This window comes from Egretta garzetta, unplaced genomic scaffold, assembly GCF_000687185.1.
Source record: "Egretta garzetta isolate BGI_Z169 unplaced genomic scaffold, ASM68718v1 scaffold17, whole genome shotgun sequence".
NCBI classification, from domain to species: Eukaryota; Metazoa; Chordata; class Aves; order Pelecaniformes; family Ardeidae; genus Egretta; species Egretta garzetta.
This window is the reverse complement of record NW_009260136.1, coordinates 393,188-410,091: the sequence shown is the minus strand read 5'-3', so window position 1 is coordinate 410,091 and position 16,904 is coordinate 393,188. Positions and strand designations below refer to the sequence as shown.

Genomic DNA, 16,904 nt, shown 5'->3' with positions numbered 1-16,904 from the left:
AGAGCGGGATGACAGACCAAAGAAGGTAGGCATTTAAATTGGATAATTACTCTAGAAGACAAACACTGAAAACAAGTAAATGGCCACACCATCTGAAATTGTTGAGAAGGGGATTAGCTTATAGCTGTCAGAAGTAACTTAAGTACTCATATGCCTTTCCGCTTGGAAGACAAACTCCCACACCTTACTCCCAGATACAAAGCTCAGAGGACAAACCAACACAGGGAGAAACAGTGTAATAAGTCTACCTGCATGCATGGAGCCAGAAGACATCAAGTTCTGAAGGAGGAAAAAAGCCCAATAACTGTAGGACTCAACTTCTCCAACTGTTCTACCTCAAGACTTTTGCAAGCTTCTGAATAAAACAGGCTGAGGGCTTCATTTCAGAAGTACAGCAAACACAAGACCTTACACTGACATTAAAGCAAGGCTACAAACTTTCATGAAAACCTAGCTCACAGGTATCAAGACAAATGACGTGGACTCTGAATTGCCACCGCAAGCTGGAAGTTGTGTTTTAGTAAAGATACATAGTATACTTGTAAGGGAAACAAAATAAAAATATCAAGACTGCAATCTAAACTTATTCAACAGCCTAAGCAGGTAGAATTTTAATTGTCCATGTGAAGATACAAACCATTATTTATTAGCCTACCCTGGAAAGACTGAACTTCCAGCTTCTAAACATATCTTTCACCAAAATTCACTTAAAGGGAAGGAACCACCTTTATATAGCAGGATATCACTCCCATTCAAAAGCTCATACACCCTCAAGTAAAGAGAAAAATCTCTACTGCGTTAGTGGACACATAAAAGTTATACACACACAACTGAAAACTCAAAATCCTACAGCTTACAGATCTAACATCACTGGCTGTATTAAGGAACAGCCACCTTCCCTCCACACCTGACATGGTGTCTAGCCTTTTTTTCAAGTGTTTGCTCCTCTTGCATAAATATTCAAACTGCAGGCACTTCTTTTTCTCCAAAGCTAGCAGGAACTTTTCTGCGGCTTTGAAACTTCTGGTGTTGAGGCACAACAGAAAGTGACCATGAGAAACAGATGCAGAAGCTGGTTTGAGCTGGTATAATAATGCAGGAAGTACTGAAAGCAGACCTTTACAGACAGAGAACCAGTCATCTGAGCTGATCCGGGGTAACAAGGAGCTAAAATGAACTACTCTCGCCTGGGACCAGAAAATCTTTGGGAGGAAGGAATGACAAGTGAGCTCTGACTCAAGAGAGTCAAGACTTAAGAGAGTAAACTGCATGTTCTGTTCTCACCCACTCTCAAAACCTTACATATGTTTTGTATACAGAATATTCTTCCTCCTACTCTGAATACTTTGATTGTGTTTTCCTATCTTCCCCCACATTTATTTTACAAACCAAAATATGAACAGCAGTTGAATGACAAAATGCCTCACACCTTGGGTCTCATCTGATATGGAGGCACGATCTTTGTAGCAGTGCAGACCTGTAACCTTTAAAATTCCAAATTATGAAGTTTCTCTGAATGCCCAGGTTGTCCAACTGTGTTTCATGCATTACTGAGCCGTGTTCAAACGAGCTCCAGAGATTTGCATACTTTTCAACATGAACTTGCTTACTTGGCAGAGGAAAACACATCCACAAATCAGAGCAGGCAATGATTGTCACATGCACAGCAAAAATACTGGATAGGCAACACTGAGAACAAAAAGAAGGATATAGATGCATGGCACATACTGCACAGGACAGGCTTCCTTACCAGACTCCAATGGTTACATCCTCCTCTGGCTGCAGATAATAATTACAGGTGTGGTTTAAACCTTGATCCTGTGGTCTTTTCAAGTCAATGAAATACGGGACCCTCACTGAAATACAAAAAAAAAAAGAAAAAGAAAAAAAAACAGAATATGAAACCTTTTAATTTTTATCTTTATTTTCTTACAAAACTGCTTTACCAAGGCACTGGAGTGTTGTACAAACTGGTCCACTGTGCTGGGAGGACCTTATTCTTTTTGTGTGAAAGGATGAACTGGCTACAGCTGTGACTAAAACAGGAACATCAGAGAGAACAATGTAAGAAAACACAAGTAACCATCAAAAGAAAACAGGGAGCAGGCTAAAATTAAGAGGTGGGGAGATAGACAAAGCTTCCTGTGACAGAGGTTTAACCATCTCTGCCCAGTCTCCTTTGTAAATCTCCCAGACACAAGATAGTCTCTCCTGCTGCATCAATGAGGTGGGTTAGCGGATTTGGCAAACCTTTTTTACTGTTTGCATTGTAGCTGTAATGGAAGTTACCGATGGGACAAACTCCCTGGGATAAAGTGTGCATCCCAGAGCTGTAACGTGTTTCAGGATGATAAGTGGTTTCAGCCTCTCTAATATAACAATCTAAAGGAGATACTTGTTGCAGTAGAAGACACCACATTGCTCTTGTCCTTTAAGAGTAAGACAAATTGTGTTAAACACTGTCCCCCTGAGCCTTTGAAGAGGATATGCAGTTTGTTAGCCCGCTCTCCAAAGACTGTCAAATAATTGCCATATCTCCCAGACACTGCAGCATATAAAAGAGATCATGTTAGGCTGGAAACTTCATTTCTTTAGGAAGAGTCCCCCGAAAACAAAATCACTACACCTCAATTCACTATTCTAAATGTTTTGTGTTCCCCAGCTTATACAACACACAGTTGTTCGTTGCTTGTTGTATTAAATGATTCAAACATGCACAACATCAGGAAAAGTCAAACATCAAACATTTTCAGCATTTTGTTTTCCACTGCTTGGTTCACACTGTGCAATGTGCTAAATGAGGGGATGTGCTTAGTCTAAATGCTTCCTTTCCATCACCTCTCTAGGCAGCCTCTGACACACCCAACACCAGGACAGACACTATAGAGATCTACTGACAGCATCAAGCAGTTTTAAGGACTCTCTTCTCCCAATGATTCAGGCTTTTCCCATAAACTTGAGCTCCACTCCAGCAGAATCAGAAAGTCTGTCTCCTTGAAATTTAGTGGTATAACAATTAACATACCAAAGTTTTTGTGCTATTGACACACAAAGAAGCACCGATAATGGTGGCAGTCACTTCACTTACACCATCCCATCCCTGCCCCGCCTCCCCAAAAAAATCACTAAACATTCCACAAACATGAAAACGAAGGCAGACAACAGCCAATGTTAACCCTGACAAATCTGGCCCCTTAGACTGCAAATCTATACCTGTGCAAGTCCGTTTGTTCTTATACAAAAGCTTGTGGAGGAGTCCCAGACAAATCATGCATGCCACCAGAGACCCATTGGGTCACTGCACTGTTACTGCAGAACTCTGCCATACTCTTACAAGGGTGGTGGATCCTCCAAGAGGACAGTAAATTCTGCAGTCAAAGTCTGGACAGGCGCACAAATCAGTTCTGGCAGTGTTCTGGGAAATGTATTCAACTTCTCTGTGACTTGATTTTCCCATTTGCCAAATCCATTATGACTTTCTTGCCAGATTTTGTATTACAAAGATACAAACAGGAACATACCAATGTTAGTGATGGGGGCCAAGTAAGCATCTACCTCAAAGCAAGAGAAAAACATAGAAGTACAGGCAATTTTTATGTATGGCATTTATCACTGGGATGGCCCATCTATTCTACACGCACAGACAAACAGATCATCACCATCATATAGGCACACATCACATGGAGATTTAGCACATCAAGGGGTTTTTTTTAGTGACATGTTTCAGAGCTATACGGTATTGCTCGCAACACATCACATGACAAAAATCACATGATCATACTAATACACTAAATCTGATCTAGTTTGTATATATGTTTCTAGAAATCTCAGCTTTCTGAAGACTTCCAGTGGAGACAGCTTGAGCTCTCTACCCATATGCCCGTGTACCTCATAATCTGGAGTAAGAGTCTGTCCACGAGAACAAATCCAGACATTGGTTCGGTTACTAACATTGGGAGTATGGCTATCAATTCATCTTTAGCTATCTTGAGAAACAAATGGAAGCACTTTCTCCTGAAGCTCTGTGCTACTGTTTTGAAAGCAAATCCCAAACTACACAAAAGGAGGACAAAAAGATGGCTGAAAAGTAGCAATTTATACTCTGAAGGTTAAAAAACAATGACAGGGCAAATCCTACAACACTCCTCTGAAGGAGAAATGCTACTCTCCAATAAAGAACAATTACTCAAACATGCCAAAGTACAAAAGAATACTCAAACATGACGTAAGCGTGTCAGAACACACCCTGTATTTAGGCAGATAGTTTTTCATGGGAGCACTGTCACAAGTAGAAATCTTACTACCATTATATAAAGCAGTAGGAACAACACTGCAGTAATACTAGTGCAAGTACTAGCACAAGAAATTGTTACAGGATAATTATTTCAGTCACTCAGGTATGGTAGAAACTTCAGGGAGACCTAACAAAGCCCTGCAAGGGCAAATTAAAATCATCACTGAAAAAACAAGGTGCTGAAATGGAAGTAACCTGCATTATTCACATGACCCAGCTGTCAGTTCTGCCAATCAAGGAAGGCACAAGAGCTGGCCTGCACACATGCACGCTTCACAGTGACCATGATCCAAGGTATTAGAATATACAGAGCATGCAATCAAAATAACATAAGTTATATAAAAGCAACATATCTGTAGTTGGTACTTCTAGCTTGTACAATCAAAGGAAGATATTTTTCAAAACTTCATTACAAAACACAAGTGAGGTTTAAAGACAAGTTTAGATCACAATGAAGTAACTCTCATACACTGATACTCCATCATTTTCCATCCTGTGGATGCTCAAGCCTTCCTGGGCGACCTGGGAGCTGAGCCAGCTCACCAGACCCACTGTACCACCACTTTCACCAAATGCAAAAGCTAAACAGACACAAGAAAAACATTCAATCTGGCTGCATGAACAGGCCTCTCCTGTCCCAACCAGAGTATTCTAAAATACTTTCAGGTGGAGTCACTGCCTGGAAATCAATTCACTGGATTTCATTTCACTTGCTTGTTGTCTAGTCATGCAACTTTGTTGAATTCTTCAGAAAAATGCATTTGACATATTGCACAGTTTTCCTGAAGGAGACCCTTTCAGCTGAAAGTTGGCTTCAGTTTGGTCACTGTATTTGTGTAAAGACATACTACAAAGACCACTAGGGCCACAGAGAATGCTTTCCAAGCCATAGTTTGGAGAACTTACAACGTGTGAAAGTTCGTATCTTTCACAAGCTGTGCACATGCAGGGTGAAAGTGAAGGCAGACAAAGGAAAGATAAAGACACTCCTCCCATTCACCCCTCACCCATCCCCAACAGATTGAGTCACTTACCAAAGTTTAGGAAGACCAGCTTTGCCTGAATAGCAGGGCAAAGTTTTACTAGAAATGGAATGGCTATGTACACTCCCAGCAACCAGACTATTAACTTCCGCAATCGAAACCATAATCCATATCGCCTGTATAAAAGGAGAAAAAAAAAAAAAAAAAAAAAAAAAAAAAAAAAAAGATAGACATGAATACAGCACGAATTTTATGAAGCAATTTTCACAACAATCTGTGTGCTTGGTGTATTTGAAAAACTGGTCATTTACTCTTTAAACAAAACTAACTTTAAACAGTTCATGTAGCCTCAGTTGTTTGAGAAAAACAAAAGTATCAAAACTGTCAGCTGATGATATGTGGCTTAGAGAAAGGGAACAGAAACTCCCCACTGACTACATTAACAAGAGCTTTTTTCTGATGATTTAACAGATTTCAGGATCTCCAGAAATGCATATCACATGTTTGTCTCTAAAAAGTAGCTTGACTGTATTTCCCATTTAAATCACTATCAGCAAGATTTTGTTCGGTTAGATTTTCATATATTTTGAGGAACTATGTGTAATGAGACTGATAAAACTACACATGATCTCATGGACAGACTGAAGCAGACATTCTGCATCGTCCAGCTAAAAGGGTTCATGCCTCTCAATGTCCTGGAATGCAAATCTTTAGTTATAAAGCATTATGAAATTTCTTATCTGCACCATTGCTCTCTATTAGTCCAGATGGAGTTTGGAACTATTGCCCCATTTGGGAAGAGTAAGCTACAGAAAAAAACCCCAAACAAACCAACACCACCAAAAAAACCAGCCCACACCCCAAAAAAACTCCAAAGGATCACACAGCAGCTAGTTAAGCAATTTGTCTCAAAACATACTCAGAATAATTACCACATAAACACTCATATGTATATGCATGTACATATACATAAAGGTGTACTTCTAATGATCTAGTTGATTAACATTTTATGGGCAGAAACACCAAGGCCCTCAACTATCATTGCAATTAAGAACTAAAATACATCTAAACCCTTCAGGCGACACAACTTCCTTTGCAGACAGTCTTGAGCAGGAACAAGGTTGCACGCCAGTGAGCAACCAGTTCTCAGTATCAGGCAATTTTAGGAGCTGACACGCTGAATTTGCTCCACACCAGTGCTAAGAGGGTTTGAACACTGTCAGCTAGTTGAAACTATCAAACAGAGAGCCTGAAGACCTCTTTTTAAGCATTTCTACAAGAAATGCTAGTGTACAGACAGAACTGGGATGGAAATAGTTCAACCATGCACCAAAATCTTCAAGCTCTCAACAGATTTTGTGGTCCTAGGCTAAAGCCAAACCTCTCAGGAACAGTTTTTCAGCACAGTGAAGAAGTAGGCACCCCAACCCCCCCACCCAGGTGAGTTTTTGGCACGATTGCTACTCACAGGCTACCCTCCTGTTTGTCCAAAACCTGCCTCCCACACTACTGCTTGCCTACAAGTACCTGTCTGTCCCCTCTCACTCAGGAACCGTATTCCGGAATTCAGAAACATCAAAATCAATGCACTTTTCTTGACAAGCTAAAGGAACTGCCATTTCCCAAAAGGAGAAAAAAAAATATATTACTAAGATACTGCCATTGAGCTCTGGCTGCAACAAGCCCATGCCAAAAGGTTCAATACATTTGAATACTTCCCACAGCAAACCTGACAATGAAGAGGTGAAGAAAGCCAGCAAGTCTCACAGTGACATTTCCATACCTCAAGCCCAGTTTCCTAAGGTATTAATGAAAGCAGAAACAGCAAAGGACTAGCAGAGGAAACAGTACAAAACAGGTGCTTTAGAAGAACATTAGTGAGTACTAAAGCCTTAGAGTGACCTACCTCTGCCCCATGGAGAGCAGGAAATACAGGAGGAGGTGGCAAAGGTCCTGAGTGCACAAGCAGTAACAAGCAACACAAAGTCTGCCTACAGTTGTGGTCTTTGAGAGGGGGCAAGCAGATGTAACTCTAGAGCCAGGGTCTGCAGAGCAATTCACTGTGAAATTCTGTAAGGTCAGCTAATACATGCAAAGCCCACAGTTCTGGAAAAAAACACACAACATTTTGCTTGGGCTAATCACAGCTGACCATAACTCTCTAGTCTCAAAACCAGCTTTCTACAGCCATCCCCACATTAGCACCTACCACCTATTTCCATTGCTGGAACCAGCTTGTGGAAGAGAAAGGAAGGAGAGATCACTGAATGACTGCTGACATTCAGTTGCTGAAGATATAATTAGCTCTCCTCAATGAGAAAAGTGTGTCTTTTTGTTAAGACATTTTGCCTCGTTTAGCTGGTTGCTCAGATTTAACACAACCTCGCAATTTCCTCTCGCCTCACACTCAAGATGTGACTGTCATCACCACCTTCCCACTGAGAATGGTAACATGGGTGAGCAACCAGGCAGGATGGGGCTCTCCAGCAAGCAGCTCTCCTGCCTGGGGCCCACATCCTGCTGCAGTCAAACAGAGCTCTCCTGGAGGACTTTCACGTATGCCAGGATTTCAGTCCTACAGAAAAAAACCCCACTCGTTTAGAAAGGCACCAGAGTGAGGCCTGAACTCCTCCAGGCACAACCAGATCACAACAAAGCACAGGCTCTTCAGGTGTCTGGGTTGCAAAAGCACTTAGCATGACCCAGCCACGAGCTGGAACCAGGAACAGAAAACACTGAAAATTACATTGTCCAAGTAATGCTGTCAAAGCTCAGGAATTATTTTGGTTTCTTTTTTTCAGAGACTGAAACAAGACATCCCTTCCTTTGCTCTAGTACCCTATGCCAAATGCTAATTGGTAACACGACATTTATACCTCATCTCCAGAGAGATGTCTACTTAAAATGCAACCAGGGCAAAGCCTCCATCCATTAACAAACAGCTTCTCTTCTCCTGATAAATCCAAGAACATGTGCTGAGTAAAGTTATCAGGTAAGTCTTTTGTGAGCAATTTAGTTAAATTAAACTGCTTTTGCTCTGCAGAAAAGCTATTTCAGTAAATAAATGCCCTGCACAGGGAGCTTTTGGTGTGCTCAGGCACAAACAGCAGCAACATACTTTTTGCTCCCTTTTCACTGAGGAACTCACTCAGTGTTAGCTGGAAAATACAAGCCAGTTTGAGAAAAAGCAGCTGCAAACTGAAGACATTGAAGAATATGAACGGATTTCCGGGAAGAATAGAAGTAATGTCTAAAAAACCCAAAACACTAACAAAAAACCCCACACCAACCTAAACCACCCAACTCTGAGTCACCTAAACTAAAAAAAAAAAAAATATCCCCACAGACATCATATATTTTCTCCATTCATTCACCAGAGGCTTTTGCCCAACTTCTGAGTTCTGTCCAAACACAGACAAAATCTGAAGTGATTTTTGCTTCACACAGGTTTCTGAAGTGGATGTGAAAAATACATTCTCCCTCCAGACATACTTAAATCCGAAAGAAGAAAGTGTTTCTTGCGAGTGTGACATCAGAAATGGAAAATTTTCACCTGGACAAAGGTCTTACATCCACTCAGAAAAAGCACATTTTGCATCTGGGCAGTCAATAAGCGTATCTGTCTCACAAGGAGGAGCTGAGGGTCCTCTCACGACAGCTTCCCCTGAGTGTGCTATCTTTACACTACCGGCACTAAGCGAACTGCAGGCACAAACATCCTTCGTCTCACTATGGAAAAAAACTGCCAAGCTGCCAAACTTAAGTACTGCACCATCACACAACAGGGATTTCAACCTGTGGTCCACAATCACAGCGTGTCTGCAAAGAGCAACAGATGCAAGCAAATTTACTACAGACATCTTTCAATTCACAGTACCAGTGTTCCCCCCTCCTCTCCAGCAAACTTGGGAGGTTTTGTGAACAGAGTGTGTCCAATGACCACACTACTGTGGCACGTTCTGCATACAGATTCAGATTAAAATAATTTCCCCTGGAAAGCACCTGAATCACTTCTGCGTCATAAGTATGCCAGAAGAGTTTCCATTAGGATCTCCTTATCAGCTGTGCTACAAAGGGTGAAAGGGCAGGCCAAGGGTGAAACAAGAGACTGGCATCAGAGCTGCAGTCGAGCAAGTACAAAATTTATCAGAAACACATGCACACTGGGCTTGCAGTCCCCAAAAGGACCTACAGACAAATGCCATGTACAGCTGACGTGGTCATCATCATCTAGCAGAGGCAACAGTAAAACAAAATGCTCACAGACACCCGAATACCAGACGATGCTTGTTCAGTGAATGCTGCTTCTCTGACTTGCTACGGTGTCCCCCAAATCATCAGCTGTTCAAACTGCAAACAGGCAATCCTTTCCTGGCAGGAATTCAGAGCATGGGATGTAGAGAGCCAAGACCATTTTCATTCCTGGTCACAGAGAGTACCTCCTGATTACCAGGTGATAAAAATTACTTTAAAAGTGACAGAGGAAGAAATAAGTAACATGACTAATGGCATAAAAAGAACACATTCTTCCACTTTTCTAACAGAAAACATTTTTAAAAACCCAATCAATACTTTCCTCCCCACTGACAAGGATCTAGAGTGTAACAATCAGGAGGGCAAAGGACTAAAAAAACTGAGGATCAAAGGGAATTTAAAGGACTGGGATCAATTTCTTTGGGTAAACAGAGTTGTACCCAAACTGGCCTATTCTACAATCTGGAAACTGCAACTGAGGCCCAAGGCATGCAGAAGCAACACAGCAGCCACACACAGGGCAGCACAGCCCACACATCAAGTCACTGGCAAGCCTTCCAGCCTTCCTTGCTAGCCTTGCTTCAAACAAGAGATGGTTTCTAGCTCAGGTAGGATCTTCAACAGCATTCATCTTCCCTTCCTACAGGAAGTCTGGACAGTGGTTTTGCTCAGGGCTCCTCCTCCTTACAGGTCCTGAAGGGTGAAAGGATCACCCAATCTTTCTTCTCCCTCCACACAGGCCACCTGAGCCACCCAAGCTGATTAATCTTCTGTTTATTTCACTTGTTCCCTTCCAAGAAAAAAAAAAAAAAAAAAAAAAGAAAAAAAAAAATCAGCCTTCCAACTGTATGAAAGCACATTCAGAGAGAGCCCCTCAGCTGCTGAAATGGGAGTTCACAGGTCTCACCTCCACTCCGAAATGTTGCCAGCAGCTTTCGAACAGCTTGTGCAGTGACATGCAACAAAGTAATTTTCCACTACAGGATTAACATGGGTCTTTCTCTCCTGTGCTTTGCTGCTTTATGTGCAGCCAAATGCAAACTGAAAAGATGCTAATGTCAAAGGGTTTGTCCCCTCCCAGTTTCTGTGCACAGTGAAGAAAGCTGCACAGGCAAATAGGGAACCACAACTATTCTTTTATTTCAGGCCCAGCTACACAGAATTCTCCTCAATGAAAAGTCTGCAGCCAAGCCTTAATTACGCTTCACTGGAGGCACTGTAAAGAGAGCAGGGAGGTTGAATTATAGAAAATTCATCCAATCCTGAAAACAGATCTTTACCCAAATTCATGGAAGCTGGTGGGAACATAGCAGTATCTGCCAGAACTCTTTGCATCTGACTAATCCCTCCCTTTGGCATTAAGATCCTTTTTTAACAGGATCAGTTCACTGCAAAACAACTCAAAAAGAAAAATCAAAGCCCCCAAACTCATCTTGCTATTCCAGAGATTAAACAATCATTTTAAAAAGTCATAACCCACAATCCTGGAAATGAGACAGAAATGTAAAGGCATTAGTAATTTTTTTCCAAGCTTGTTTCATAAAACAACCCCAAAAAATCATGGGCATAAACTGCATGGGCATTTCCATCCTCAGAGACTTTTAGTTTCAACCAATTCCTAAAAATCTTTGCTCTTGGAAAGGTCTGAACACCAAGAAGAAAATTAGCTCTACCGGATTCCTCTGCCATCTCCTACAAAAAGTTCCTTAAAATCTTGAACCTTTGCTCTTTCTGAAGAAACATTCTAGTCTCCCTCTCAAAAACTAAACTACGGTATAATATCATCACTTCAGCACTTCTTCAAAAGAATGAAGATACCACATTGCAAAGAGACATGCAGAGCGTATTTTTACAAGGGTAAAGGACTTAACGAGTTTTCAAGCATCCAGAAGCAGAATAAATTGTTACTGACACATGCCATGTCAGTGAAAGACACTTTTTGACGCTGCAAAAAGCAACCTTATCTTTCAGCTATTGGGACAAGACAGAAAAGATTGCATTTTGTTCTTTGTCAACCTCTGTAATTCCAGTACAAATCCATCTGCACATAAAAGCAAGCATTAACAGTACGAGTTGTTGGATCTGTTACCAGGAAGTATTAGTCAATTAATACAAGGTAAATTTCCATTCTATGCCATCAAAGGTACAAAAGATGCAACAGGCAAATTCATACCTGATCCTATAGCTTTCATCACTATAGCATCCAAAATGATCATCTGACTTAAGAAAAGCATCTGAAATCAGGACTATTTTAGTCATGTCATAGATACGTGACAGTAAAGAGGTTATAAGAGATCCTGAGAAGTCACCCAGTCCACTCCCTCATCCTGCAAAGGACACACTACCTAAAACAGTTGTCTGCTTTGTTCCTCCCACCAACTCCTGGCAAAGTGCAACAGCCCACGCGCTTCATAAACGTCCCTCTGGTGATGCAGAGCTGAGCTAGATGAACTGAAGTTCGCCAGGTTCACACAACAGATCAGACTAGCTGACTTCTCGCTGAACATTGATTTTTCCTAGAAAAAGAAAAGGGTACCAGCATGCTTCAAAAGCTGAATAAAGATTTACCTGGTAGGCAGAAAAAACTACCCAAAACTCAAAATCCAGCTAAGCTACTAAATGGTCCTATTTACACCAATGAGAAAGTGTGAGAGGGGTTGAATAAAACACTAAGCACACCTTCTTAAAAAGTTAGGGTGGAGCAAGGCATTCAAGCCATCACTGGCAGAGATCCAGCCCAGGATCCAGCTACTCCACTCTACAGTTCCCAGCAGCCTACTTAGTTTGACTGTATACAGGAGCAAACGGTTGGGATGTTCTACTATTTCTCTTTTAATTAAAAGACAAATTAAGAGGAATAATGGGCTTAATAAGACAGTGGAAAGGAACTAATTTAAAGCCTATGTGTTTTCACACAAAAAAAGACAGAAAAGCAAGGTAAGCTGCATTTTTTGAGAATGTTTTCAAACCTGCAACTCCACCTTCAGGTTCCTCAGAATATATGGCAGCTTATTTTTTAAACAGACACACCACCACCAAAGTGGAAAGTGCAGGTGTCCCAATAGAGGCAAAAGCTCAAAAACCAGCATTGACAAGGAGATGTCAGTACGCCCATAAAACCTTTTGAGTTAGCATTTGGCAAGGAATTCTAACTGTTCTAACCACAGAAAAACACTGCCAGCTACTAAAATTTGTTCTTTTCTTTGCTACTATTATAGCAAAAAATGCTTTCTTCACTTTTTTTTTTTTTTTGCTGAATAGCATGTTGTATTTCTAAAGCACAGCAGAAAACTATTATAAGCACTAGCTTATTTCTCTGTTCATAGTGGTATCACAGAAAGACAGTGAAAGCTGCATACACAGCTCCAGAGAAGTGCTGCATGTCAGCAAACAGAACCAGAATATTTTGTCTGCATGCTAACCAGCACTTTCAGCATCCCACCCCTTATTTTCCATTAACAATGTCCCATGTAACATCAATCAAATGCCTACTGACACTGCCTTCAGTTAGGCGTACTGGATTTCTACCACCTTTAAAAAATCCCCCCCACATCACCTTCCAGTCAGAGAAGTTACCCAAGTTCATTTGACAAGATGGGTAAACTATGCAGTTTATCCCACTTGCCATTCACTTCCATACTTACGCAGCCTGAAGCTGGCAAACATTAACGTAGCCACAAAAGAAAATTCATCATAGGAAAGACCTGAACCTGTATCCGCATCATAGCGGATACTTGCAAATACATATAAAATTGATCAGTTTGTATAGATGGTTTAGCAGTTGTGGTAGAAAAGTCTGTCCATAGAAGGAGCCTCCAGGACCTTTTCTTTTAGCAGTGGCATCAGCTTACAGAGACTGTACAACTGCTGCCTTAGACACATAACTCTTCAGCAACATCCTTTCCTTCTCTTCATTGCAAACTGTCTGTTTCCAAGCTCTTCCCTGAGGCTTCCTCATCTGTTTCAGCCCCCAAACAAGCTGTTGCCTCCAAGGCATCTCCTTTTGGCTGGGATAAGAGCTGCAGGCAGTGTTGTTCCAACTACCTGAATGCAGATGAGGTTTGAAACTTTAAGCTCCCAAATTCTCCCAGTCCACCACTTCATTACCTAGCTCCTCTCTTACAGCCCAGACTCTCACTTAGACTGCTCCTGTGCCTCCTTCTGATTAACATCAAGTAATTAAACATTAACTTAAAACAATCAACAGCAAGAAGGAAGCCATCTAGCCAGTCATTTGCAAGAACTCAGGTCTGTCTGTCCAATAAATATAACTGCAAAGTAAAGGAAAGCATCTCAGTGAATTGGGTTTTTCAGAAGGGACCAGCAAGCTCCAGCTATTGAGACTTTAATAACCACATTTCAGCTTGTGGAATAGGGGAAGATCTTGGGTAGGATCTGCAAGAATCAAGACCCTAGTGCAGCAAGAGGGGGAAATGCAGCATCAGCACTCAGGGTAAGGGGAAGAGGAAGGCCCTGCTGATCAGTCAGTCAATAGCAATGAAATGCCAGGGAAGGTCATGCAGGGGCTCAGAGCACAGCAGGAAAAAAGTGAAGTCCATAAAGTAAAGGAAAGGCAAGTTAGTGTACAATGTTAATAAGCAGAAATAATGGAGCAGGCTGCAGATAATGTATAGGCCTTTAGCAACAGAACATTGACAGGACATGGGAGCTACATCTAAGTTTTTCCCCTCAAGCACCCCAACCCTTCCCAATGCCATGCCTTAGACCCTCCTCTTCACAACCACTGCCTAAACTGACTACCCCTGAAAGGCAGTAACAACACTGGTTGTCTAATTAAACCACTGTAAGTATTGACACTTCCTTTGTAGGAACAGGAGCTTCCTGCATCAGTCTTGACAACTTAGAGTCTAATGGCATTAAATCCACATGTGTGTGTCAGACCAGGAGACAAGAATGAGATGAACATTCGGCAATACAGCACTGATTTATTTTAAATGTATACTGACAGCAGGGCCTAAGCAAAAGCCACGTTACCTCTCAATAAATGTATTAGCATTAGTGTGAATTGCATGTGACAAGATTAACCTGAAAGCTGTGTTTGAAGAAGAAAGGAGCAGATGCTTCTGTTATTTTAAGTATGTCGCAAACAATGAATAATTATACCCTAGGCAATTGAACAATTGACTTTCAGGACAGAAAAGCACGCTTGGGGATTAGGGTTTTACGGTTGTTGACTTGCCTTGAAGGCATCTCCTGCAACAGCCCGTTTAGTTTGCACCAGAACCTTTCAAGTATGAACCATTTGTTTAAATTTAAGAATATGCTTTCTCCAAAGCTCCCCAGCAATGCTGCTGACCCTAATCAAATCTGAAGTCACCCAAACTAGATTTTAGTCAAGCTTCGCATTGAGATACTACTAGCGTGCAAGTACACTCCCGCCACAGTATTTACTGAATTCTTAGGTTTTTACTCATTTCACAGCTGACAGCCAGTTTATATTAAAGGCACAGCCCTCTCACTAGTCCACAAGCTGGGGAACACAAAGCTGTCTGCAAATGAAAGAGGAAAAAACAGAACATAAACATGAAAAGACGAACAGAAAAAGTGCTAAACAGAAGCTTGAGACCAGATGAGTCAGATTTTTATTGAAGCAGTACGACTCATTTCTCTCTACCATACTCTCCTTCACGAGGAGGAACATTGGGGTGCACAAGCAAATGTTCAAGAGCAGAACCAATTTAGACATGGAACATAGAACTCCACCACAGTTCATAACTGCCATTTAACATAAAGCCACTTGCCTGCTGAATGCATACCATAATTGAAAAAGCATACAGTATGGCCAAGTCAGTTCCCCTACCACCACTTAAAACTTGTTAGTAACATGCTGTAAATCCAACAGACTTGCATGCACGTGTTAACATTGCAGCAGTAACAGGAACCCATAGATTCAGACTTTGTTCCTATGGATACACGTGTGTGAACAGGTCCATATTTCCAAGCTGCACAACTTTGTGAGCATGAAAACTTCTTTTCATACAACAGTGCTTGGGAGACAGGCAACAGGCCACACAGCTTGAGAATTACCACTACTGGCAGGCTCTGTCGCTTTGGCTCTCTTTTAAACCACCTGAGCAGAAGTCTCATTTATGTATTGTAAACCTTTTTCCTTTTAAATGGATGAAGATGGTTGTCTTATATTTGCCGAACTGAGACAGCTCTGCTGGCAGAGATCAGAAGCCATTCCTCCTTGGAAGCCTGAATAAATTAAAAAAAAAAAAAATTGGAAAAAAAAAGCTTTTGTGGTGGCAGTGATACTGCTACCTTTTAGATGCAGAACACATCATTAGTAATACATTTTGATTACAATGAACCAACAGTTCCCTGTTAGAGGCATGCAAGCAAATGAGAACATTAAACAATGCCAAAACATTACATGTGCTGACTGTCAGCTGAGCCCTGTTACATTTAGCTGGCAGTCACAGTGCCCTCTGTAATTGTGACCTGTTTAAAAAGGGAGGCTTAACGAACAGTGCATGGCCATAAATCAATTTAACCATGGTTAAAGAATAGATGTACGAACAGATACAGAACCTCTGCCATACCTTCAACAGGGGGTTATTTTGCAAATATCCAGGAAGATTAATCCATTCCTGTTTTCATTTGTGCTTTAATTCAGGGATTCCAGCTTTAGCTATCATCTTGTTGAGAAAACAACTCCAAAAAGACAAGGGCTTGAAAAATTAATGACAATTAAAACCAGAGCCTTTGCTAATATTACAAAACTCTGAAGAGCCAAGCGAGAAAACATACTCAAAGAAGGTGAAAAGCAGGTGTTGGAGTTTATACTTAACTGCACAGAAACAGGACATTTTGCAGCACTGTACGTCAGCCTGCCACAAAGTTTAAAGTGAAATGTGGTCCCTACCCCTGCAGTCAAAAGGGGAAAAGAATGCTTTATTAGAAACACCACAAACCTATCAGAAACCGAAAGAAAAGGTTATTCACTGCATTTTTACTGGACTTGCAAGGACAGGAAAAGGGGGTATATTTCCAACGCTTGTGTCCAATTCACAGTTTTCATATTCACCAGTATAAGAACTGACATTGTGAGCTTCACTCCTGCTTCCTAAAGCTGCTCTGAAACCAATCAAAATGTTACAAAAAATGAGATAGGAGTGCTTTAGAGATTAAAACAAAGCCAGAATTCCCTTCCTGGGGATGCCAAGGAAGTCTAAAAATCTACTTTATTCTTAAATACCTTGCACGCACATGCAAAGATGCTGCAGCCTGGAAGTCCTGACTCCAAAGCTCCAGTTACATCACGCTCATTTGTGGAGGCTTCTCATCTCAGAAAAGTCATCCCAGGGGAAGCTTTACTGCTGGGGGAAGGCAAATCAACCTCTAGACAG

At 41.3% G+C, this 16,904-nt stretch overlaps 1 protein-coding gene across 1 annotated transcript in view; it reads right to left on the bottom strand.

Moving 5' to 3' along the window:
• The window catches only part of ABHD12 (abhydrolase domain containing 12, lysophospholipase), a 25,115-nt gene extending 19,495 nt beyond the window's left edge, over positions 1 to 5,620 (bottom strand). Inside the window, exons 1-3 of the mRNA XM_035897065.1 lie at positions 5,607 to 5,620; positions 5,329 to 5,453; positions 1,751 to 1,856 (exon numbers count right to left, since the gene is read on the bottom strand). Coding sequence (XP_035752958.1) covers positions 1,751 to 1,856; positions 5,329 to 5,453; positions 5,607 to 5,620 — 245 coding nt within the window. The remainder of the gene's footprint in view (positions 1 to 1,750; positions 1,857 to 5,328; positions 5,454 to 5,606) is intronic.
• Between the last annotated feature and the right edge of the window lie 11,284 nt (positions 5,621 to 16,904).